We start from the raw sequence: 25745 nt of genomic DNA, 5'->3' as shown, positions 1-25745 counted from the left end.
GGAAGCCGACGGCGTCGGAAGGGGCGTGGCCTGGCTCGGAGCGGAGCCGAGAACGCAGCGGACCGAGACTGGGACGACTGCGGGGCCAGAGTTGTAGGGTCCCGCGGTTTCCCGGGCCGCCGAGGGATGTCCTGCGTAGGCTCGCGTCGGAAGAATGCGCCCTCCTTCTCTTCTCCAGCACGGCCTTGCCTTTTCTCTAAAAAAAAAGAAAAGAAAATTGAGATATTACCAAATAAGAATAGGTATTTCTTTGATTTATAAATATAATAATTTTTGCAAAATTAATTTCTCTGTATCTGTATTTCCAGAAGAAATGTATTGGGTAAAATAACAGTAGAATATATAGTGTTGGCAGAATTTGTTACTATTCAAAGTGTTTTCCTTTACAGTTTATCGGAATTGCAGGACAGATGTCTTGTTTTTCTTTTTTTTGAGACAGTTACCCTGGTTAAAGTGCAGTGGCATCATCATAGCTCACAGCAACTCAAACTCCTGGGCTCAAGCCTCCCGCCGCCATGCCCAGCTAATTTTTTGTAATTTTAGTAGAGATGGGGCCTTGCTCTTTCTCAGGCAGGTCTTGAACTCCTGGCTTCAAGCAGTCCTCCTGCCTTGGCCTCCCACAGTGCTAGGGTTAGAGGCATGAGCCACCGCACCTGGCCAGGACAGATGTCTTGAGGAGTCTGTGGTCCTGGATGGTCCAAGTGGGCCTGGAACTCAGTGTGGGACTGTTCTTCCATCTGTTCATCCCACAGGCCTTTACAGAGCACCTACTATTTGCTGGACCTTACAATGTGCTGGCCCAAAGACTAGCTGGATAACCAACACTTTGTATCTTCTGTACACACTTGGCAAGAGACAAGTCAGCAGATGAAGAGAGAACAAAGAATAACAAACAAATAATGCATATAGTGATATTTCACAGGTTGATGTGTTCACAACATTTTCATGTGGGAAGTCATTCTAAACACTTATGTGCAAGGTCCTGGGGTTAAAAAGATGAGTCAGGAGTTCATAAGGAGTTCACCAAGAGGAGTTGTTGCAAGATGTGGCAAATGGTCTGAGAGAAAGTCAAACAAAGTAGAGAGAAAGGTTACTTCTAGTTGGGATAGGTGAGCCTGCCTCAGGAGGATCTGGGGAGAACTGCACTGGCATTGCTTCTTAACATGGAGTCGGATGGAAAGAAAACATTAAATACGTTAAGAGGAATATTCACTCTTCAAGGTAAATTCATATTTCATTGTCCTTAAATGTCATTTTCATTCTTGGGAAATAAAGGAAAGTCCAGTAATTATACAGATCTTATGTAAACATGGAACAGTTTTTGCCAAAATTCACTTTTTATTAATACTATTATATAATTTTTTCCATCAAAAGAAAAATTTCCACCTTTTATAACCTGATAGAGTGCTTCTCAAAGAAGCACTTAAGCACTTCTTGCAGGCTTAACCACTCGTGTGTTCTACCTAGATATAAGTGTTCTGCCTCTAAAATAGAATGTGACACGTCTCCCTGTCCTTTATATACTCAACATACAGAATCTCACAATTTAAGGTAGTCTCCCACAAATTAAAAACATCGTTTAGCCAGGTGAGGTGGTGCTGGCCTGTAGTGCCAGCTACTCGGGAGGCTCTGGCTGGACAATCACTTGAGCCCAAGAGTTCAAGGCTGCAGTGAGCTATTATTAAACTGCTGCTCTCCAGCCTGGATGACAGAGCAAGACCCTCTTAAAAAAAAAAAAAAATGCGCTTGCTGCTGGAAGTCTGGTGGTAAATACTACAAAGGAAGCCAAAGAGATACACTGGTAACAGTTGATTGTGTACTACTCACATGTAACCCGTTTTGCCATTAATACAATCTCTAGAGACACAAAGGGATGGAGTCTCTGGGGGTTTTGTGTGATTCCGCAACAAGCCTTGACATCCAGGTATAGAAACCTCCGGAAGGCTGTCCTGAGAGTCCTGGACTTTAAGGCCTGTCTAGCCTGTGGCAGTGTCACCTCCTGAGAGGGCGTATCTGCCTGTCCCTGAGAAGCCCTCACTCCTCAAGGTCATGCCCTGCTTACTTCAGCACCCACCCCTTTCAGGAAGCCTGCCCTGAAGCGAATGGCTGAGTGCTGCCTCCTTTCACGTGCCAGTGAAGCTTACGGTTACAGAGGGTTGTGTTCCCGGGCACACCCAGCACGGGATGATAGTCCAGAGGACCACAGCCTTCCAGCTATTGCACCATGTCCTGGGACCTGGGCAAAGCATTTCCAACAGGCTGTCTTGGAGATTCAGTCCTGTCACAAAGCAGGAAATTAGGTTCAGAATAGCAAGTAATACTTTGCCTCACAAATGGCAGGACCAGGATTTGAGCTCAGGCCTATAGGACTGTCAGCCCATGAAGATTTCAGTTGTCAGCTGCCCTGAATTATTTCTTTGGCTGGGAGCCAGGGTGCAATCAAAGAATGGCCATAGTAGGGGTTGGGAGCAGGGTCTCTGATTGGCAGCAGGGACTTGAGTGACTGACAGGTGAATTTGAAGCCTTTCTCTTGCTGTGTTTCCTTTAGAGTTTTGAAATTGGAGGGGTCACTTGTTTTTCAATTTGCCATGGCATATAGAATCTGTGTGAGTAGAAACGGAGTGAGTAAGCAGCAGGAAGGGACCCTAGAACCCTTGTCTGAGCTTCATTTTCCAGTGAGGAAAACTGAGACTCAGCAGGGAGAGGACTTGCAGTATATTCCTCAGAACGCTGCTGTGGTTCTTTGTACAGTACTGGTGCAGAGTCAAGCCCTTTAACCGGTCCATTGAATAGTATTTCAAGTTCAGATATTCAAGCCAGGGTTAGACCCTAGATTGACCTGGAAGCAGCTTTAGAGCGCCTCCCCCCCACACACACCCCCACTCAAATTAGTACCACTGATCTAATCCGATGGCTCATTTCACATCTCCGAAGTTAACAGGGATGTCCCTGCTTGCATGGAGTGGTAAAAACAAAAAGGTACCAAAACAAAAAAGGAAAAAGAATTATTTTAAAAATAAAAGGAAAAAAAAGGAAAAGAAGTTAATAGGGATGGCTAAAATGGCAAATACTGTTATATGTATTTTATCACCATCCCCCACCCCTCAAAAAATCAGCACTAAGGAATTCCATGTTGTTTACAGGCACTATTAGAGATAATATGGAATATAATCTCTAGAACATTAATTTCTTGAAGAAACCAAAATTTCCTCTACACACATATTACTAACGTCTGTAAATGTTTAACCAGCTGCTTGTAGTCTGTTTTCAAAATTGCCTAACCCTGTAGCCATGTGTTTTATGAGTTTTGCCAAATGTAAGGGCCTCAGAACTGGGTATCTTAAACAAAATAAAAACCTACCTCCCTGCAAATGAGGTTATAAACTGAAGACTGAGAATCCCAGTATATGAATGTTTACAATTTTGAAAAATGACTGTCATTTTCTCCAAACACATCTCATCCTTTCTGGGCTACCCAAAAACAACAAACCTTTCTGGTTAGGTCAGACCACACCAGTATGTCCCAGGGTCTTTGCTTGAATTAACATCACCAACTAGGCTGAGCGCAGTGGCTCACACCACTGTAATCCTAGCACTCTGGGAGGCTGAAGTGGGAGTGATCCTTCCAGGTCAGGAATTCAAGACCAGCCTGAGCAAGAGCAAGACCACGTCTCTACTAAAAATAGAAAGAAATTAGCCAGACAACTAAAAATATATAGAAAAAATTAGCTGGGCATGGTGGCACATGCCTGTAGTCCCAGCTACTCAGGAGGCTGAGGCAGGAGGATCGCTTGAGCCCAGCAGTTTGAGGTTGCTGTGAGCTGGGCTGACGCCACGGCACTCCAGCCTGGGCAACAAAAAAAAAAAAAATCACCAAATGATATCCTAAATCTGAGTGTTTTTTTTTCCCCCCAAGACCATTTTAGCTCTTGTGGAAAGGTCAGTTTATTTGAAAATCTAATGCAAACTACCTTTCTGAAAAAACCCAAATCTTAAAGGGTTCATGAAAGATTGCTGAGGAAACCTGGCTCTAAAAAGCCAGTGGCAGGGCTGCCAACCACCAAAAAAAAAAAAAAAAAAAAAAAATACACAAGTGCAAGGTTATTGGGGGGTTATGAGCACACAGAACCTGCAGGCTGACTGAATACTATCTTTTTGGCTGGCTGCAAAAATAGCACCACTGTTATGTTCCACATAATTCAAGCCACATGGTCAAAGAAAAGTCAGGGCAAAGAACAATTTTTATCCATTATGATTTATTCTCTACAATACTTCATTAAAGAGTTCAATGATTTGCACTCAGAAGTTATATAGCCAAGAGGCAACCAAGTGTAATACAAAGAATTGGTCTGAAGTCTTTGCACTGAAGGCCATATAGTCTCTTGCTTCAGGGAAATAAGAACAAACATAAACAAAAAGAACACATAGCTCCCTAGGCTCCAGAATCTCAACAGAAAATAACACCAACAGTTAGTGAAATTGTAAATGTTAACACATCATGGAAAACAGAGCTTGTGCAAAATATTAAAATTAACACCCAGTACTTCTTTTGTATAGATGACTTTTATTATAAACAATAAAATATATGTAATGTCTTAACTACAAACCTTTCATGTTGAAAGGGTCTCTAACATGAGTTGTTTTAATATTATGAAGCGAAAAAGTTTAAGAATCTCACAGTGGAAACAATCCAACACCAACAAACTCTAGTGATCAAAGACATTCTCTTTTAATGTAAAACAAGGACAATTCATAATTACACAGAGAATGTCCTAGCTGTGGGTATTATGAGACAAGCCAACTTTCCAGACCAAAAGGCACTCACAGCTAGGGATGAAACAAACTCCGAACCAAGCCAGCGAAGTTGGGCTGGTTCCTTGAAAACAGTGGTTACCTACTGTCCAGCTTGAGCAGCCCAAGGACAAAGGAAACAATCAGCAGAAAACATTCCCTTCTCTTTAAACCTACCACTCACACCGCATGTACTGGCCACCCTCATCACTGCTTTGGTCAAGCCTGTGGAAGGCAGTTCAGTCCCAGTTCGGAGCTGTCTCTCCCTATGCAAAGCTGCCACGTGGATGATCCAGACTTGGTATTTTTCCTGAGAGCCACCTGCCACACACTTCCATGAGGCGACCATGACCGTAACACTTCCAGACCGCTTCCTGACTAGGGCCCATTCAGGACCGATACCAACAGTGCCCATTCCTTACGGGGACAAACAGTTTCCCTTGGTCGACTCCTGAGCCCCCTCGACAAGGCAAGAGGAACTGGAGCATTTCTCCTGCTGGACTCGTGTGGGCGCATGAGGGAATGTGCAGGGAGTAAGGCTTCTTCACTCCAAAACCACAGAGCCCACTTCAGTGTGGTGCTGGGCTTGACAAGCCCGATTCTTGTGCACTGATTTTTTTTTCCCCATTTCCTGGGTTTTAAATTTTTCTATTCATTTTGTTAAATGGCAGGTATTCTACCCCACCCTCAATAAAATAAAATAAAAAACATACTATACATTGGGGAAGACAAATAGGGCAACATTTCTACAAGAAAAAAGAGGCTTGAGGAGCATGGCACTGTAATGCTTGCATGACCAGTCTCACTGAGCGTGCTCAGGGGTGAAAGTTTAGCACCAATTTTTTTGCTTTTTTTAATCTTTAGAAATTAAACACAACTTTTAACATAGAACACTTGAACAGTAATGAGTGTAGCCCTATGTATCAATACTGTTGTACAAATTGGAGGTGGGTGGCTTAGTCCAGAGCTGACCACCCTGACATCAATCCATGGCACCTAAGAGTAACTGCTGTCACATGTGTTTGTAACAAAACATTTATTATTCTCAGCAGCAGGAAGTCACGAAATGACCCCTTCATCTTCATTTCCATCACCAAGGGAAACGTGGCAGGCTGTGGGAACCCAGCACAGCAGTTAGGGGGCTGTAGCCTGGGCACCCTGATGTCACCCACGTTTCCCTTGCATGTCCCAGGTCCTTGTGAGCAGCACAGGACAGTACTGAGCAAACCCACTCACCCTCACCCATTCCTTCCCACCAACTTGCCAGCAACGCCTGGAAGAGCACACACATGTCCTTTCTCAGACTGTGCCCCCACTCCGCCTCCCCCATTCCTGGCAGATGAAAACTCGAAAGGATTTTTTGACTTGAATATTTTCCCATTTCAGAAAGCCACACCATCACCACATAAACTTTAAAAAATAAATTAAATCAAAACATTGTGTTCACTGGGTTGACGCCCGATCCACTTCAAGAGTTCTCTAAGCATGTTGTTGAAAACCAGTGTACCGTCCTTAGGATCCTTTCTTCCAACTGGCCACTCTTCCTGTGAATCATTTTAGCAGTGCCTTTGTGACAGTGTTTTCAAAGCATCTTCCAAGTCCCCTAAGTTCTATGAACTCTGCCACCAAATCAGTGAAGAACAGGCAAGAGGGAGGAAAAACTTGCTGACAGCTATTTGGAAATCAGCAACAATGGGACAGGGAAATATGTCACATGAAAGTTTGAAAGACCTAGAGGAAAATGAGCTATTTGGAAATTTGCCCTGGTGGGGTGAAGATTCCCAGCATGTTAGGCAAGATACAGATTCACCTTGTGTAGTTACACAGCTTTGTTCTAAAGTCCTATAAAGGACTGAAACATCAGTCTTCCCACTTCTAGAGGCAAACTAGAAAAAGGAACTCCCCTGCTTAAAGGTCCCTCAGGACATTTGCCTGAAAAGAAACCAGCTTGGAGACCCCAGATTCTCTCCTATGACAAGGTGTCCTAAAGCCCAACCCAACCGCTTGTTTGCACGTCTATGCTTCTGAGAACCTAGCTCCAGCTATAGGCACTGCTACCAGTAGAGGAGTGAGGTAGCCGGGTGGTAAGGAAGAGGTCTCTCCTTTCACACCTGACCGCAGCGATGACACTGGGACCTCCCGTGGGCATCTGCATTCCATTCCTCAGCAGGCTACACCACCGAGTTCTGTTCAAACCTGGGAGACTCAATGCAGGAAGAGTGCCAGAAAATCCAACTGAGAGTGGGATGAAAATTAAAACCTTCACGGCTTATTGAGCGATGAGATCTGCAACGCCATCCGAAGGGCTTCCGATCTTGATGTGGGTCTCTGTCCAGGAGCCTTGACTGACTCATGGTGCCCACGTCCAACCCTAATGTGGCGTCCACTTATGAAGCATGGAGGTTGTAATCAACTCTTGGTACGCAATAAACTGGAAGTTTAAAAAAAGGAATTTAAAACAACCTAAAAATGTTTCTTGTTGGTCTCCGTTGCCCAGACTGCCAGGGGAATACACCTACTCGATCTGGGGAGGGAGGCTGTAGGGGTATGTGGGTTAAGCCTTCATGGACTATCAGTTCCAGCTTCCGGTGTGTGGCCAACACCACACATGCGGCCAATCACCAGACAAGGGGCTTCTGAACCCAGCGGTAATTCTCACTAGTCACAGAGGAGCCCCAGTCCAACGGAACCCCATACTGAGGAAAGGCTGAGATAAGGCTTGGGCCCCTCAAGTTCTGTTTCATTCAATGGAACCCGCCCCCCTCAGTCAGCAGGAGGCAGACTTGGCAACGGAAGCTAGCATCATAAAATGGTGCAGTAATAGAAGTAACTGGACCAGGAAGAGGAGGCATCTGCTCCAATGATGTCATAGCCATTGGTGGCCACAGGGGGGTGGGACTGGTCATGCAGCCGTGTGTCAGGAGTAATGATTGTAGAGGGGCGGGGCATGAAGAGTGCCATTCTGGAAACAGTGCTGTCGAGAAGCAATATATTCTGCATAGCTGATTGTCACCTTCTCACTTCGGTACCTGTATAAGGAAACAGGAAAGGGTATTAGGAACCCCAAACACTTCATTTTTAAAAGTCACTCAGCAGAGAAAACCAAAAGCTTATTCCACATTTTGAAAGAATAAAATGGAAGACCAAGAGCAATCTTACTTACAGAAAATGAAAGACAGCACAAGAAAACAATGTTTTTATTACAAATGAACAAGATGAAAAAGCACAATCACAATTCACCCCTGAGAATGTATTTCAGCACATCCCACCTTCACACACTACATATGCTCAGGCTGCTCGTAAGCAATCCGCTAGTGGGGTCTGGATGAAGAATTTCAAGGTGAAATTACACGGGTGGCAGATTGGAAGATGGCTGCACCAAAACCCAGTGTAAACTGCGTATCTACTTTCAGTCAAAATGTGATAAATTTGACAGAAATGAAACCTCAATTTGCAGAAGAGCAACAAACAAGTCATTATAACTAAAAGGGGCACAGATACCTAATTCTGAGTCAAATTCTGATGAAGCAGGTTAAAGGATCCTTGGGGCTATATAGGACAGGTCTCAATCCCCAGATGAATATGCCATATCGCAGGGTCATCAGAACAGAATTCATAGCACTTTGGCTTTGCTCTGGAAAGAGCCATGAGTCAGGATGCGAAGCATGGGGTGTTACAAACCTATGGAGCCTACTACAGACCACAGGAGCTGGGTGTGACAATCCTTACCCAGAGCCATCTCTTTCCCACTGTAATCACTCCTCCACTGCAAGGTGATTATTCCTGAATTTTGACAGGGAAATGGCTGTTCAAATAAATTATAATGATAATGATAATAGTAATAATGCTTTGTATCTGAAGAGTGTTTTTTGTTGTTTTTCAATTTTTGGAATCCAAAGCATTTAAAAAACACTGGGTTATCTTCCAACAGACCTGTGAGATTAGTATATGACTATTCAGCATTTTACAGAAGAGGGGCCCAACAGAGGCCCACAGACGCTAAACCTCTCAAGTGTTTCCAATTTCAATAGAGATGAGAAGAAAACTGATCACCTACAATGTTGCCTGGCCCTGGGCTAGAAATTCTCCATACATTACCTTACCATATCCTAAAACAACCCTAAGGTATCATTCACATCTTACAGACAGGAAACAGGCTCAGAGAGGTAGAATAACTGGCCTACGTCACACAGCTAGTAAGTGGTCGAGCTGGCATTCAGACCCCAAGTCCACGGGCATTCTGTTACACTATGCAGCCTCCTCCTAAAAGTATTCCTCTCAAACAGGGGAGGTTGTTTCCATTTAACTTTTTGTAAAAAGCATTTTCTAACTCTCTTGTGTCTCCTGCCACCTGACTGCATGTGTGGACGGGAAGTAGCACCGCAAGTGACCCTGGACTTCCACACAGAGCCTTCTCTCCTAATCTCAATCTTCTCCCTCAGCCTCCCAACCAAGCGATTCTGGTAAAGCATCCAGGACTGGCTTGGCAGGCCTACCCCTGCAGCCCTGTGATCAGCTTAGCTGTGGGGAGATGCACGAGGTGCCGGGGGAGAGACTGCCTCTGCTGCTGCTGCTGCTTCGTCAAAGCTTAAACTTCCCCCATGTTTCTTTTGATTAGGGACATTAGCAGAGAAAACTTTTTTCTTCCCCTTCCCATCAAAAGTATCCTTCAGCCAACCCCAACTTAATTCAAATGCCAAGGAAAACGAGACCGTGGCTTACCTGGTGAGTTTGATCGTTTTTCTGAATTCACTGGTAATTGGAGCCTTAAAGCCACCTTTCCTGAGCAAGGAGTCTATTGTCTGAATCTGATCCCAGTCTGAGGAGAAGAGAGGCCACACTGCAGGTCAGCACACAGGCGTGCCAGAGTGGGAGGACATGCTCTCACATGGCCGGTACAGGAGCAATGGGACTCAAGCAGCAGCCGAACCTGCTAAGGGCAGAGGAGGCCCTGGGCGCTGGCCCCCATATAGCTGGTGCCCCGTCTGCCTCACTGACACTCCAGTGGAGACATGAGATAATAGCCCGACACATGCCACACTGGCTGTTCCCAGGCTCCCTGCTCCTGCGTGCTTCCTGTCAGATGTTACCCCTGTATAATTATCTAGGAACAAACATGGTCCCAACTTAGACTGGCCTGTTGGCCTAGCGCTGGTACCCAAGCTGCTCTATGGGAAGAGAGGAATTTAAATTCTACAGCTTGTATTCCTTTGGCTTTCCTTCAGTTTGATGATTTCTAGGAGTCCTGTTTTCTATAATAAAGAATTAACAGCAGAAAGGAAGCTGTTAAAGTACTGTATTAGGGTGCCCCAAATTTTTAATTTTTCCAACTTCCAAATGACAAAAGTAATTTATTTACCTAAGTTATTGTTCACACCTTACCATTACAAAACACTATGGTGTGCCTCTTTATACAGAAGCATGTTAGAGCTATGACCTCAAAGAGGTAGCCAAAGGTTTCCTTTTTATGCCACATCCACACTGCTTTTGAAAAGTTTAAACACAACAATAATGGAAACCAACACGTAATCGCTTTCCACATAATTAGTTCACTGATATATACTTAACTGAGTATTTTTCTCTATACCAGGTTCATGCTCAGCAAATACTGTTTCACGTATTATTTTCAAAAACAGACTAATTCCAAGAAAGAGCAAAAACTGGGTTACATGGCGTCAAATGCACAAGCAACATGTAAAGGTATTCTTCTCAATATTCTTCTAAAGAGAAAACCTGCCCAACCCACGTTCTACCTTTCATGTCCCCATTACAAGAACGTATTAACTACTGATTCTTTAAAAACAGTAGGGATGTTTTACTCTTTGCCATGTATAACACTGTTTAATGATTCATGATCAGAAGTTCAGTATCTACGGATATAGGCAACTTCCTTTTATAATGAATTCTTTAACATGGTCAAGCTGATTGCTGGAATTTTGCTACACTTACTGCTGTAGTTTAAGGGGCCAAGAAAGAAACTATTCACTGATAAGAAGTGTTTGAAAAAGCAGACGAGTAAGGGAAGTATTTACCCCTTTCCTTTTCCTAGCTCCTAGATCTTTCTGGGAGTGTACCCCTTGTTCTATAGGAATTTGATAGTTACTAAGGAAAAGCACTCATTCTTAGTCGCAGTTGGGCTGAAAGATGACACACTTCTCTTTCCTGCCCTTTAATTGGCACCACTGTGAATAGTATTGTTCTTTAAAATTCCACTGATCCAACTCACCTTGTTCCTTAGCAACCTCAGGTAAATATGTGGCTGTACGTTTAACACCTTTTTCATTGATGAATTCAATTCGAATCCCATGGACCCCTACCTATAGAAAAAACACAACCAAGTGAATGACATTTACTTATTCTAATGAAACGTCAGTCCCCCACATATACATTAATACCATCCCCTGCCCAGGTTGCCCAGGTCTGGGAATAAGGAGAGCTTCTTGCTTTTTATGACTAACATTCTCTCTCAGGCATAGAGGCCAGAGAAAGTTCAGTTTTAGGGAAGGGTTGAGTGTACGTACAGCTACCTCTCTGAGAATATGACAGTTGTAGAAACCAATTCTTTAAGTAGGTCATCCACTAATTTTGAATATTTAAAATATTCCATTACCCTAGTCCATTAAATGAACAGGCCACAAGGTTTTTATCTGGGTTCATGATTCTTCACATCTGATTCCTAATAAAACTTTTACTCAAGGGCCTGCCAAGAGGGATCTGGAATATTTTTTCTTATCCCATCATTTCTTATTAGATATGGGAGGAGGATGTGGGAGAGAGGTGACCAGGAAGAAATGGGAGAAGAAAGCCTTTACATTTACATCTCTTCCTATTCCTAACACAGCAGTACCTCCTCTGTCACCTATGCTGCCCACAGATGGTTTCAAACCCAACTTTCACATTTTTATACCCTTTCTCAATGAAGGAGATACATTACCATGTACTAACCCGAACCCAAATGCAACGAGAGATGCAGAGTTCCAAATGCGGCTGTTCTCACCTCCCAGTCCAGGTAATCACTGGCATCCTCAAAGTTAGTAAGGAGGGAGACAGAGCAGAAAAGTTTAGGCAGCTCCTCTCGGGTCAGGGGGGGAAATCGGCTGTCCTTAAGTGCACTGGAGGAGGACAGAAAACATAGGTAAGGCTGTTCTGGACCCAGGAACCAGCATCATGTGCCACAGAGCCCACGTATTTATGAATCCTGAGATATGCAGAGAACATCTATTACTCATCAACACTAACACGTCAAAAACAACCCGATGCTATTAACTGTCTATGTTTGAACTGATGAGTGACTCACCAGATTAAGGCCCTTACATTTCCTGATTACCAAAAAGAGAATGCTCAAAATGTATCACTCAGAAGAAACAAAGTCAGGCAGTTGTTTCTGATTCTAGCCGATTTATCTACAGTTCTTAGTGTCTGGTGTCATTACCTGGTTAACGTGTATTCCCTGAGTCCTGAATGAAGATTCATGGCTGAGAAGGTCCCAATGCAGCCACGAAGCCGCTTGTCCCGCCCTGTCTTCCATGTCACAAAGAGCGGACTAAAAAAGCAAAACACAAAACATTCTCCAGCCCCAAATTAATCATGGATACGAAAAACACCTGTTGGCTTTGTCCCTGTTCATTTCTGTTATTGCCCAAAAGGACTGTTTTCTGAATTGCCAGCTACCTGGAGGACGCTCTGCCTTTCTGGAAGTGGCACAGCCCCCGGCTGGAAACAGAGAGGACACCTACGAGGTGACATGAAGAAAGGCTTTCTGTATAGCCTTTCCTATGTTCCACACCGACAGCTTTAATTCACTTAGATACCACATTTTCGTGCTATTTTTTTCTCTTCCTCTGCCCAGGACTCAACTTTTCCTTCTTCTAATTCTCCACTTTGTCCTCGCCTGCAGAGCTCCCCTCATCCACAAGCATTCTCTGTAAGTCCACCTTCCCTTAATTATGTCTGCCCCTGGCAACTACGAATATTTCCTGCTCACATATTTTCAGGGAAAAAAAGGCCTCCTCTAGAAAGCTTTTTGTTCGTGAAGGTGCAATTTTGTTTCTAGGCCAAAGTCATACTTTATTAGCCTCTATCGGATTGACAGATTTCTTGGGACACACAGAGCTGTCCCCTCTTCCTGAGATCCCGCCACACTTCTAATGCCCTTATCTCTTAGAATCTTTAGTTAATCACTTCTAAAAGGAAACTTAAGTTTTCCAAGTTATCTACTTCTTTGATCGCTGTTACAAAGGCTCCTAGCGGATCTCCCATCTACCCATCTTTCCCTTTCAATAAAGCACCTGCATATCACCAAAGTTACTGCCCCAAACCTACTCAAAAACCCCTAAGACAAGATTCCTCCTGCCTGTAGGACAGAAATGCAAAGCCCGGAACACAACAGCCTAAACCTTCCCCACACACCGAAGTCACCACCTGTTCTTCCAAACCATATCCCTCTCTTGCAAAGGACACCCTGGATCTCACCCAGGCTTGGGCTCTCCACATGCTCAGTTGGGAGTTTTCTGACCACAGTACCCCAGGGCAATACTTCCCTAAAAACTCAGCACATTGTCCTCCGCATTTCCACTCCTTCTAACACACACAGTGAGGACCTTCCCCATACTCTGTTTAGCTGTGTGTGTGTGTGTGTGTGTGTGTGTGTGATTTGCCAACTCAACGGTAAGTCTCCCAAGGGCAGGCCCTTTTTCTTCAAAGCCCTTTTCACACCCTGCCCAGGGCCCTACAAGCATCCCTATGGCAACCAGCAGACGAGGAATGAATGATCTCAGGTCAATAAATGCACCAAAAGTATCCCGTAAAAACAAAAATCAAAAAGCAGTAGTGCTCTTCAAAGCCAGCTCAGAGCTGCTTCCAATTCCAGACAAAAACACCAGCATGAGTTTCTTTGCTTTTCTTTATGCTTTATACACATTGCTCATTTAAGTCACTGACACTGTTGAGGGCTTGGGAAAAGCAACAGGGTCTTGAACTAAGAATCATAAAGCAGGTTCTGACTTCCTATGGGATTACCAAGGGGCTGCTGAAGAGTGAGGGGACTCCTGCTAAAGGGCATCACAGCTCCCACAAATGAGAACTCCTGTCTCCAGCCTGCCCCTCAGACACCTCCAATTCACTTGGACTTCAACACTATTGGGGTCCCTAATGGTGTGACTTCTCCATTTGAGAGGTTAAATGACCTACCTACTGCCATGTAACCAACAGAAGAGCCAAGAACAAACCCCTCTGATTTCCAGAATATTACTTTAACAAGTCTACAACCTCCTGTGAACATAACCTAGCCCCCCTTCCATTAATGAATCCACTGAATGTTCTAAATATTGTCTGGACATTTTTCGTCATTCTCTTCCCATTACCCTTTGCTCAAATGACATTAAAACTTTATAAGCAGCAAAGACGCTCAAGGGAGTGACCCTAGGGAGATGCCATCATGCCCTCCTCACTGCCCCCAGCAACTGATTTACTCACTAGGGGTCATTGGTGAATCTAGGAAGTCGTGGCTGTGGGAAGCCATAGAGGTGACAGTAGAGTACGTCAAAGCAGTAGCAGCACATCTCTGCAGTCACCACCAGATTCTTAGTGGTGTTGGCAGTTCCATTGGGCCGGGGGAGAGGGCTCAGCGCTCCCGATGCGGGATTCATTCGTGTGATGGGAGAGTTTCCAGGTCCCAGAGTTAAGTCTGACACATTCTCCCGTCCACTGCTGCTGTCCACATGCTGGTGGTTTTGAAGAGGTCCTGAACTAGAGCCAGGGACAGTTGTGGACTGGTTCCCGTGACTGTGCGTTCCACTTCCAGATAATTTGGGCTTCTTGACCCCACAACAGCCTGCTGCCAACTTGGGCTCCAGTGGAGGAACACAACGTCTTTTTCCCATCCTGATTCGGTGCTCAAGGTCTGGAATGCTGCAGAACCCTAACCAAAACGAGAATAGTTAAGCCTTAATTTGAATGGTTAGTTAAAAGGAGAGAACAAAATCAAGAGAGAGTCTGCACTGACAGGGTCAAGGCTGTCATATTCTGTTTCCCACCTGAACCTCCAAGTCACATGGTCAAAAAGGGTCCCCAGAACAGACCCCTAACCTTTCCCTAAAGGGGAACTATTTTTTATTTTTCATAAATTTTCCATATGCCCAGGATGGATGGAGGCAGGCAACAAGCAGCTGCCTCTTCCCCACGACGCCCAGGGCTGAAGGGTGGGGCGGCAGCTTGTGAAGCCGGGCAAGGACATTTCCAGACCCAGGGAAAGACTGCATGTGGCTGTCAGACTTGCCATCAAGTGGCATTCTCTACCTTTTTTATAGGCTCCAAATTGAACCACCCTGTTTTCAAAGAACTCCAGAGGAACTTTCATGCTTTTCCTTGCTAACCACATCCTTCAGCATTTTCCTCAGCACTAACTTAGACCTGTCTTCGTGCTCACAGCCCCAGTCCGCAGCGAGGATGAAAGGCAGTCAGCCGTCCCTCTCGAGAGGGCAAGCTTGTAGCACAAGGCTTCCACCTTCCTGCCTTCCCAGCTCTCCCCACTCAGCCCCTCACTCATTCTCTTTGGTTCCCCTTGGAACTCACTCCCATTTCTATATACCTCCCTATCTTTTCAAGAACCCATTCAAAAAAACTGCAACCTAGCAGAAACCTGTATGTACACAAATCACCCAAGCTTCACAGTCCTTTTGTGAGGTAGCCATGTCTGCCCTGTCACAGGCAGGCAGACGGACTGGAAGTCACCCAGTTCGACGCAGTGTTGGGCCAAGGAGCCACAGCATCCCAGTGGGTGACGTAAAGGGAGGAAGCGATTATTTTTTTAATGATTTTTTTTTTTCTTAAAAAGCCCAAGGTAAAAATGTATAGCCATAACATGACCAAGGGCCTTTCTCTTTTCCTTTGTAAAGTGTCAACCATCAACAAAATCAGAAAAATAGATCCTAGTTATTTCAACGTTGATAATACCAAAGTCTGTAAAATTTGGCTGACTTGAGAAAATTACACTTAGTTTTTTCCCTTGAGTCATTATATATCTTATTCCTTTGGCCATGAAAAAAAAAAGGAAGATTAAAGAAAAAAGGAGAGAGAAAGAAAAGAGAGATATTCACACTGTCTTGCCTAAATTTTTCCCTGTGATTTGGACATGTAGCACATAACTGTCTTTTTAGGCATTGTTCTACAACATAGTATTTCAGTTGTAAATTCCACAACCTTTTAAATCAAACTAAATATTTACATACCCATTTGCAATGCCATTATTTCTACACAAACAACTTGTCCCTTTAGGTTGAATGAGATATATAAATTTTACAGATATTATTTATGTTCTTCATATATGCTGATCTGTAACAAAATATACATCTAGGGCAACTCTGAGTGAGATGAAAGTTGTCTGCAGTCAAGAAATAATAGTTTGCACATTTCAATGTCTAGCTTAAAACAGGGGCTTCTTTTTGAGAAAACTTTATATATTTGACACAATAAAACCTTCAATGTTTCTGAGCACGCACGTCACTATCTTATTTAGACTGTTAAGAGAGAGAGCAGAGTGTCTTGGTTAAAAATGCTACCTCCAGATGGCCTGGGTTCAAATCCTGCTTCTTTCAAGAGGAACCTCTCTCTGACTCAGTTTCCTCGAGACAGGAATAACCATAATACTTGCCTCCTGGGGTTGTGAAATAAATGAGTTTAATCTATGTTAAAAGGCTGAAACTGGCATGTGGTAAGCATCAATACTTCTAGCTGCTCTTATCAACTGGGTTCTAGTTAACTGCTCCCACCAGGAGGGCAACTGTGTGGGGGGCAGTTGGAGGACAGGACTTGGCTGTGCACTCAGGGCTTAAAGCAGAACTCGCGTGGAGCAGGTGTTATTCAAACAGGATTTCACTGAATCCTCTAAACCAGTGGTCCCCAACCTTTTTGGCACCAGGGATGGGTTTCATGGAAGACAATTTTTCCCAGATGGGAGGTGGAGGTGGGGGAGAGATGGAGCTCAGGGGGTGATGGCGAGCAATGGGGAGCAGCTGTTCATACAGATGAAGCTTTGCTCAGCTCTCCGGGGGCTTACCTCCTGCTGTGCGGCCAGTCCGGAGCCCAGGGGTTGGGGACCACACCTCTAAACCACTTGGCAAGGCAGACAATGTTGCCATCATTTTACAGAGGAGAAACTTTAGGATTAGTGGGCAAAAGAACTGCCCAAAGCCACACTGCCACTAAATGGCTGAGCTAGGAATTGGACCACAACCTGCCAGACTCCATAGCCTGGGTCTTTCTGCCAAACCACAAGGAAGAATGAGACCTGACAATCATATCCATTGGAACTGATCCCTTTCCTAGGGGAACATGATAAAAAAAAAAAAAAATTGCATTCTAGGGTATTCTAAGAACTAATACAATAGTTTATAGAATCTTGCCAACAAAAATGGAGCAGGAAAAAAATACACAGAAGACCAAGCCCAAGGCTGGGCATGGTGGCCCACACCTGTAATCCCAGCACTTTGGGAGGCCGAGGCAGGACGATCACTTGAGGCCAGGAGTTGAGACCAGCCTGGGCAATATAGTAAGACTCTGTCTCTACAAAAAACAAAAAATTAGCTGGGCACGGTGGCTTGCACCTGTAATCCCAGCTATTCAGAAGGCTGAAATAGGAGGATTGCTTCAGGCCAGGAGTTCAAGGCTGCAGTGAGCTATGAAGCTAGGATCATGCCACTTGCACTCCATCCTGGGCGAAACAGTAAAACTCCATCTTAAAAAAAAAAAGACAAAGAAAAAAGAAAAACCAAGTCCAACATCTCAGCCATCACCTGGAAAATTATGATCCCTTGTTGCTGAGTCCAAATGTACAAGGTAGAGTCAAGGGGGAACTCAGGCCTGGCTGTCAACGCCCTGAGTTTTCACTTGACTCTACCTTGTGCATAACTGTGGGCAGTGGGCTAAGGACACAGGTTAGGTGAAGCAGCAGGACTATCTCCAGAGAGCCAGAGTTTGAACACGGCCCTGAGGCACTGCCTCAAGAGTTCCAGAATTCAAAGAATCAAAGAGAAGGGATGAAAAAACAAAGTTTAAAAAAAATTCTCTTATCATTCTCATTACACCAAACCACACCTGAAGAAAAAGCTAATGTCCTGAGATGGTGGCAACAACTCCAGTGATGATCCTCAACAGGTAGTATCAGCTACTAGACTAGTGAACCACCACCCTCCCCCCGACAGAGCAAGCGAAGGAATTTTCAAACCAATGCAGATGAGCAAGTCTAGAAGACTGCCTACATACCACATATAATCACTCATCTGCAATGGAGCCCGACCACAACTGATACCTAGTGCTATCATGTAACAATTCCCCCACACTCCTCCAAACAATGACTTGAAATGAATAGAACCAACCAAATCTCATGGGTCTCTAGGCCCAAGAATCCCTCCGGAGGCTACTAAGTAACCAGTTCAATTGGTAGTCTCAATTAGTGACCAAAACCAGATAGACTTTTCATGTCAAAAATATACTAGAAGGCATTTCTTTAACACTTATTCTATAAATTTAAATCTATGGAAAATTTAAAACATGAACAAAATGGAGAAAACAGTATAATGAAACTAGCTTTGACAGTTTTCAACACATGGCCATCTTTACTTAACACACATCACCTAGTCTCTCCACCTTCCATCCTTGCACTGAGTATTTCGAACGCACATTTTTAAGGGGGTGAATATCTTACTATCTGCCAACATAAAGCAAATGTTAATAACTCCACTCCAGGTAAAGAACAAGAAGTAAACCAGGGTATTGGTAGTAAACAAAGGCCTCTTAAACAACATCAACCAACTTCATCGAAATCTTCTCTTTAGGTTTGAGATTCCTCAAACCGTACTCCGGCGAAGCAGGCACTACTCGGCAGGTCCAGACTCAGTTCTCAGGCCCACACTGCCATGGCCAAGACACACCTGGTGCTCCAGTAGGTCGGCTTGTGTGAGTGCGGGGAAAGACACTTCAGAATAATAGCATTTTAGATTAGACAAACCATCTGTCTGAGTAGCTAAAAACAAATATTCTACCTCATGACATATTCTACCTCTTTTAACACATTAACTGCCACACTAGAAAAATATTTTTTCCCCTTGGGGCCATGGTGTTTATTATGCAAATAGAATAAAAACATCAAAAACAAAATGATCCTTTCTAATTTAATAAAGAATTTGTTATTTTTTATTGTTTTCTGTGGGTGAGTTATATGCAATTAAATTGTCAATATTAATTGTAACAATAAGAACATCAACCAGTAAGATTTTCGCTAACCAATTGCAGTTACAGATGCTTCATGAGGCCCCGGGCTCAAAACTAGTGTAAGTTAAATACAATTCACATGGCAGTTAACGTGTTCAAAACTGCAAGTGAATCTATTCTCACCCTTCCCCCAAACCACATAAAAACTACCAAGGATGATACTTTGACCATAGTATTAGGTCCTGTGAAGTCTGTTCATCTGAAGTAAGTGGAATCAGCAGTAAAAACCCTTGCTTTATAAAGCCACCAAGACCATTCCGGGCCTACAGCTGGTTACTCTTGCAGAGCTAAGCTCAAGCGCCATGTTTAGGCCGGGTGCGGTGGCTCACGCCTGTAATCCTAGCACTCTGGGAGGCTGAGGTGGGAGGACTGCTTGAGCTCAGGAGTTCGAGACCAGCCTGAGCAAGAGCAAGACCCCGTCTCTGATAAAAAAAAATATATAGAAAAAATTAGCTGGGCATGGTGGCGCATGCCTGTAGTCCCAGCTACTCGGGAGGCTGAGGCAGAAGGATTGCTTGAGCCTAAGAGTTTGAGGTTGCTGTGAGCTAGGATGACGCCACGGCACTCTAGCCCGGGCAACACAATGAGACTCTGTTCAAAAAAAAAAAAAAGAAAAAAAAGGGGCCACGTTTAGAGTCAGCAGTAGCAATCTCCTTTTCCTACAGTTCATCCACTTTAGAACAATGAATGAGAAGGAACTAGTTAAAACTGGATTTCCACCAGATGGAGACAATACCCATACTTCAACAAAAAGCTGGGGGAAGTAACGGAAACCATTGCTTTACCTCTTCAAGATCCTCTAAACTTGCAAGTGTCAAATAAAGCAATCCCTCGGTGTTGGAAGCCACCACCCCTTCCTTCGTTATGTTGTTGAGTCCTTGACTTCCCGGTTCTTGCAGAACAATTTCTCCTTCACCTCATGTTCAACACTCAAGGAGGTCCTGAACTTCATTACGGTCCACAACAAAGACCACTTAGTAACTATTCCTCCCTCTCTGTGGGGAAACTGAGCAGTGTGCTGCTGCTCTGGGCAGCTTACGATGCCACTTAAAAATTCCTGCCAACACTGAATTCAGCATCACAGAGCCTGAGTGGCCAAGTCACATCTGTGTTTTATCTTTCACAACACCTAACACAGTTCCCTACATACAGTAAGCACACACAAAATAACTGCCGACTGCTACCCACAATCTTATTTACAGATCTTCTAGTAATTTTGTTTGCCTTTTTTTAATAAGTACAACCTGATCTTTAGTTCCTTGGTTCCACTGTGAGGTGCTGGATGTGGACTGTTTCCAAACCTAAGGGTGACTGAATGACAAGTACCTGTTTTTTTTTGTTTGTTTGTTTGTTTTGAAGACAAGAGTCTTGCCCCAGCTAGAATGAAACGGCACAATCATAGCTCACTGCAGCCTTGAGCTCCTGAAGTGCTGGGATTACACGTGTGAGCCACAGTGCCCAACCACAAGTACTTATCAACAATGTCAACTCTATTCAGCCCAAACCAAGGAATGGTTTAATAATTACTCATAGCAAAATGGATTGCCAATGTGGATAATTCACTCTAAAAATTAGGTCAACTATCACCTAAATCCACTTCTTGTTCCAGTTTACGCTGGTATCTGTCTTGTTGTTGCTAAAACACATCAGTAACTGGTCAGTTCTGGACCTGGCCCCAGGTGCCACTTAACATTAGGTGGCTCAAAGCTTTCCTCTGACATATGCCATCTAAACTGCAATTGAGAAGAATTATTTTTTCCTTTTTGAATGATGGAGCACTTTAAGAGTTACCCACTAGAGAGTTCATTTGCCTGGGTGGCAATAAATGATTTCAGAGAGTAATACAAACCATTTATCATACATTGCTAACGTTTACAAACAAGGTATTAAGAACAGTACTGAGATGAGGATGTGAGGACACCCTGACTCACGTGGCTGGCTGGGCAGAAGGGCCTTCCGCCATCATTATGGGTCCCTTCCAAGGCTACAAAGTCCACTTAAAACACCCATCTTCAGAGGACAGACTCTAGGCTTTGAGGTTACAGTCTAAGCTCAGATCCCAACTCCGACTTGCCACATACCAGCTTTGCAAACTCAGGCAAGTTGTCACATCTCTGTGGACTCAGGCCCTAGCTACCACAGAGGGTTATTTGTGAGCATTCAATGAGTAAGACATTAAAAGCACTTGGCAGTTTTTTTCTGAAGGTAACTACTATTTTTTTTTAAGATTAGTCAAGTGCAATAGTGAGAAGTGGGGAAAGAGTAGAACAAAGAATTCAATCTGTAACTGACTAAACAATCAATTGCGATAACTCAACATAACTACTATTTATTAAGTGTGTGCTATTACTAATACTACCACTACTCCTACTAGTAAAAGTAGAGTTGGTTATAAAAATAACATGGCTTTCAGTTCTTACAATTTCTAGAGAAACAAATGCCCTCATAAGATAATTCTATTAAGAACCACTCTGTACTCCAAAAGATCATATTATTAACATGGCATTTGTTTCTGGGAGCCTATAATTTAAAAAATAGTAAGAACAACAACAAAAAAAAAACAAAACAAAAAAAACCATGGCATTATTACTCTAATGACCTTGATGTTCTTCCATTTTGGAGAGCAATGGCTTCTAATAAATCACGCACTGTTTCTTTTCATTGTGAGATACTGAAAATAAAGAATACTGGGCTGAGAGTTGTATAGAATTCTATTCTACCAGGGTCCTCCTTAAGCTTACACACATTAAAGAGACTAAACTTGCTAAATATGCTATTATTGTAGAAGTCTTGACACATACTGATTAGTGGAACTACACTGTCAAAGTAGTTAGATTTCAAACAATAACCAGATTAAAACATTTACAAAAGCCTAGAGGTGGAAAAAAAAAAATCTAGATTTACCCTTTGAAGATAAGCCTCAAAGCAGCTTATTGGAGGGCATGACCTCATCAAGATCTGGGAGGTAGGAAAGAGGGAAAGCAAAAGGGTTCTCTGTGTTTTCTTCTGTTATCATTAGTGTCTAGATGTCTGCTCAAATCAAGTCTTCCACAAAAGGGAACAGGCTGTTGTTTCCTTTGTGACACAGAGAGTTGAGATGAAATTCAATTTAATAATTATGGAGTACTGAAATGGCACCTGAGCTGTAATTCTGTCCTACTTATGGAACTATTCCAGGAAATAGTCAGATGAAAAACCCACAAACATTCTGGCAACCATTCCAAATAATTATTTCTATAATTTGAAACTCTGTCACACACACCCAAAACACTTGGTGTGTGAAAATTTTCCCCAGAAAATACAGGCAGATTCACCTATAAGATTGCCTTTTTTTTTTTCTTTAGAGACGAGGTCTGGCTATGTTGCCCACGCTGGAGTGCAGTGGCTATTCACCAGTGCAGTCATACATAGCTCACTGCAGCCCTGAACTCCTGGGCACAAGTGATCCTCCCACCTCTCCATGAGAGACTACAGGCCCATGCCACCGAACCCAGCAACTGCTTTTAAGATTTACAGATTTTTAAAAACATGCAGAACTACACATTTCCACATCAACTTAGCTTAAAGACAAACATGTATGTAGGAGTCACAACTTTTGTTTCTCACTCCCCTTCCTTTTCTATGTGACTCATAGCAAGGTGTCAGATCTTTCGGGGCCTCAGTTTTTATTTTTTTAGAGACACAGTCTCACTCCATTGTCCTGAGTAGAGTGCAGTGATGTCAGCCTAGCTCACAGCAACCTCAAACTCCTGGGCTCAAGGGATCCTCCTGCCTCAGCCTCCTGAGTAGCTGGGACTACAGGTGCACAACGCCCAGATAATTTTTCTGTTTTTAGTAGAGACAGGGTCTTACTCTTGCTCAGGTTGGTCAAACACCTGAGCTCAAGCGATCCTCCCCCTTGGCCTCCCAGAGTGCTAGGATTACAGGCGTGAGCCACCACAGCACCTCGGTTCTTCCATTTGTAAAGCAAAAACACTTTGTTCCCTTCCTCCCTCACAAGACGGTTTCGGAGGCTCAGATGAGATGCGAAAGCACTCTGAAAAACTCTTACAAGTGTTAGTATATTACCATTAATAAACTCAAAAGGGATGCAGCAGTAATAAAATTTTTTTCATAACTTTGCTTAAAGTTTACATGTAGAATTTTAATTATTTTCAAATCCGTGATGGAATTTTCAAGAAAATAATATTGCCACAGTGAACTTAGGGCAAAATATTCCAAAAATCTCTGAAGACTAAAACCATATAAAAGAGAACCCATAATGGACCTTGATCAGGAACTGCATGACCTCTGAGTTAATTAACCTAAGAGTTAAGACGATCTCTTTGGTTGTCTTGAAAAAGTGAGTAATTTGGGAAGGGTGGGAAGCCAGAACCTTCTGCACTAGAATATAAAGGAAGTGTAATGCCATATACCACCATCTAGGTCACTCTAATGAGATTATGAAAAATAACTTGTCTTTGCATATTTAAATTATTTTAAAAGAGAACAAGTGGAAGAACTTCATCAACATGTGGACTTCCTCATGGAAGTAGAAAAATACAAATGAACAAAATACACCTACATCCTAAAATCCTAACACAGGCCTAAACCAAAAACAGCAATAAAATTCTATTCTAAATATGTCCAAGATAATACTCACTGAAAGCAGAAAGTTTGTATTGCCAGAGGAATAGCTACAATAGAGGAGGGGAGCTATTTTGTCTCTGGAATAAATCTTCTTCCTTCCAATTCCATTCCTTCTTCCAGTACCTAAGATGGAAATGCAGGTGCAGTGAACAAACAAAATCAAGGTAGTACAGAAGACACAGTTTTTGAAAAACTACAACTCAAGAGAGCAATTTCGGGGGGGGGGGGGAGCTACAGACAGACTCTCCTTAATTTAAAACATTTCAGACTCTAATTGTGAGGAAGCAGTGGCAGTTCCATGCCCTGAATCACCTCATCCTTGGCGTCATCACCCAAAAGGGAAGACACTGAGGATCTAAGGTTTTATTGAAGCTGATCATCAGACACACATTAAAACTTCTCCCATCATCAATTTAGATCAAAAGTTGCTCTTAGGCCAGGATATACCATTTCGAGGCTCTCCACTGGTTTCAGAATACTAACATATTCCTCAATCCTCTGCAAAGACAGTAGTGAAGAATTACTGGACAGCATATCAGGGCCAGGGACCTGAGCACAGGCCATCCTGTTATGCCAGAAGGAGATGACAGCTGTTGGTGAAAGTCACCCATCCTCAGTCGTCCACAGATCTCTACATCATCTCTTCAACTCTCCAAGTACTAGAGAGCTGAGCTATTCCCAAAAATGTAAACAGGAGACTCCAGGCCCCACCCACTCTATCCTAAGAGAGGGCAATGAAAGAGGATAGGGCCCGGAGGCATCAGGGTGAGTGAGCGCGGCAAAGAGGAGTTCACATCAGGACAGGGAATGGAGGAGGGCAAGGAGTGAAGGGCAAAATCCACAGCCTGGGGAGGAGAGAGGCATAACACCCGGAGTGTAAGGTGGAGGGATGATGGAAATGGGGGTCGGAAGGAGGACCTAAGGGCGGAGGGGCGGAGGAAGAAAAGAGGAAGGAGAGAAAGCGCGCGTGTGAAAAGAGAGTTAAGCAAGAAAAGGACAAGACAGAGTGGGGAGAGGAGAAGCCAGAGCGGGGAGGAGCAAACCAGGCAGAGGGAAAAGGTGAAAGGTAAGAAAAAAGGGTGTGAGGAAGGAGAGCACGGAGCGCCGGGGGAGTTAGGGAGACGACAGAGCGACGGGTAGAGCAGCTTGGGCCGAGCCGCGGGGGTGGAATCCAGACGCCGGGCGGGGGAGGGGGCGGCGGGACAGTGGGTGGGGGCCGCCAGGCGGCGCCGGAGACCACCAAACTTTACACAGACCCGCGACTGTTTCCTGGAGGGAGTGCAGAAAAGGAGCAGGAGCTGGAGTCTCGCTTCGCGGCCCGGGGCAAATGCAGCCGCCCACCCCCTGCCAGCAGATCCTCACCACCCCGCTGCCCTCCGCCCGGACCCAGGGCCCGAAGCCCCGCCCGCCTCCTTTCACCGCCGCCCGGGGGGCCCCTCCCCCACGCTGCCCCGGGACCCTCGCCCCAGGACCCCGGGGATTCACTCCGGGCCCCTCCGCCGGCCCCGGGGTGAGCAGGCCCGGCCGGCACGGTGGCGGCGGCCCGAGGGAGGCCTGGCCCGACGGCGGGGGAAAAGGAGGGCGCGGCGCAGTCCGACTTTCCCACCTTTTCTCCTGGCCCAGACGCGGCTGGGGCGGACGGGACCTCTCGCGCTCTGCCTCCTTCTCCTGCTTCATGGAGCCATGCGCCTGGGTGGGGGCTCCCGAGAGAAGTGGGCCCGCGGGTGGGCCGGACGCGCGGCACGGACGGGGCGGGGCGAAGGAGGCGGGCGGGCGAAAGAGGAAGCGGCGGGGCGGCGGCGGTGGCCGGGAAGAACTAGAGGTATTCCCCGGGCGGCTGGAGGACTGATTCGAGCCGGAACCGGAGTCCTCCGATATCCCAGCAGCCACCGGAGGCAGTGAGGTAATGGAGGAAGAATGTAGGGAGTCCTCCAGTGGACCACACGCCCTCTAGCGAGCCGCGAAAACCATAGAGATCAAGGAGCCGTCGGAGCACCGCCCCACCACTATCACGTGGCCTTAATTCAGGCACTTTATTGGCTGGCGGTGGCCCTACG

The 25745-nt window shown here is 44.6% G+C and overlaps 1 protein-coding gene across 1 annotated transcript; it reads right to left on the bottom strand.

Annotated features, from left to right (window-relative positions):
- Positions 1-4239: 4239 nt before the first annotated feature.
- Positions 4240-25602, bottom strand: AMMECR1L (AMMECR1-like). Its single transcript, XM_012649955.1, has 8 exons — positions 25295-25602; positions 23702-23811; positions 14266-14710; positions 12224-12334; positions 11789-11903; positions 11018-11108; positions 9514-9610; positions 4240-7820 (listed from the first exon to the last, which is right to left on the bottom strand). The coding sequence occupies exons 3-8, from the start codon at positions 14670-14672 to the stop codon at positions 7709-7711; spliced, it is 933 nt and encodes a 310-aa protein (XP_012505409.1). The 5' UTR covers positions 14673-14710; positions 23702-23811; positions 25295-25602; the 3' UTR covers positions 4240-7708.
- Between the last annotated feature and the right edge of the window lie 143 nt (positions 25603-25745).

The sequence above is a fragment of the Propithecus coquereli genome, unplaced genomic scaffold, assembly GCF_000956105.1.
Source record: "Propithecus coquereli isolate 6110/MARCELLA unplaced genomic scaffold, Pcoq_1.0 Scaffold307, whole genome shotgun sequence".
NCBI lineage: Eukaryota > Metazoa > Chordata > Mammalia > Primates > Indriidae > Propithecus > Propithecus coquereli.
The sequence above is the reverse complement of the archived record's forward strand: the minus strand, read 5'-3'. Positions and strand labels throughout refer to the sequence as shown.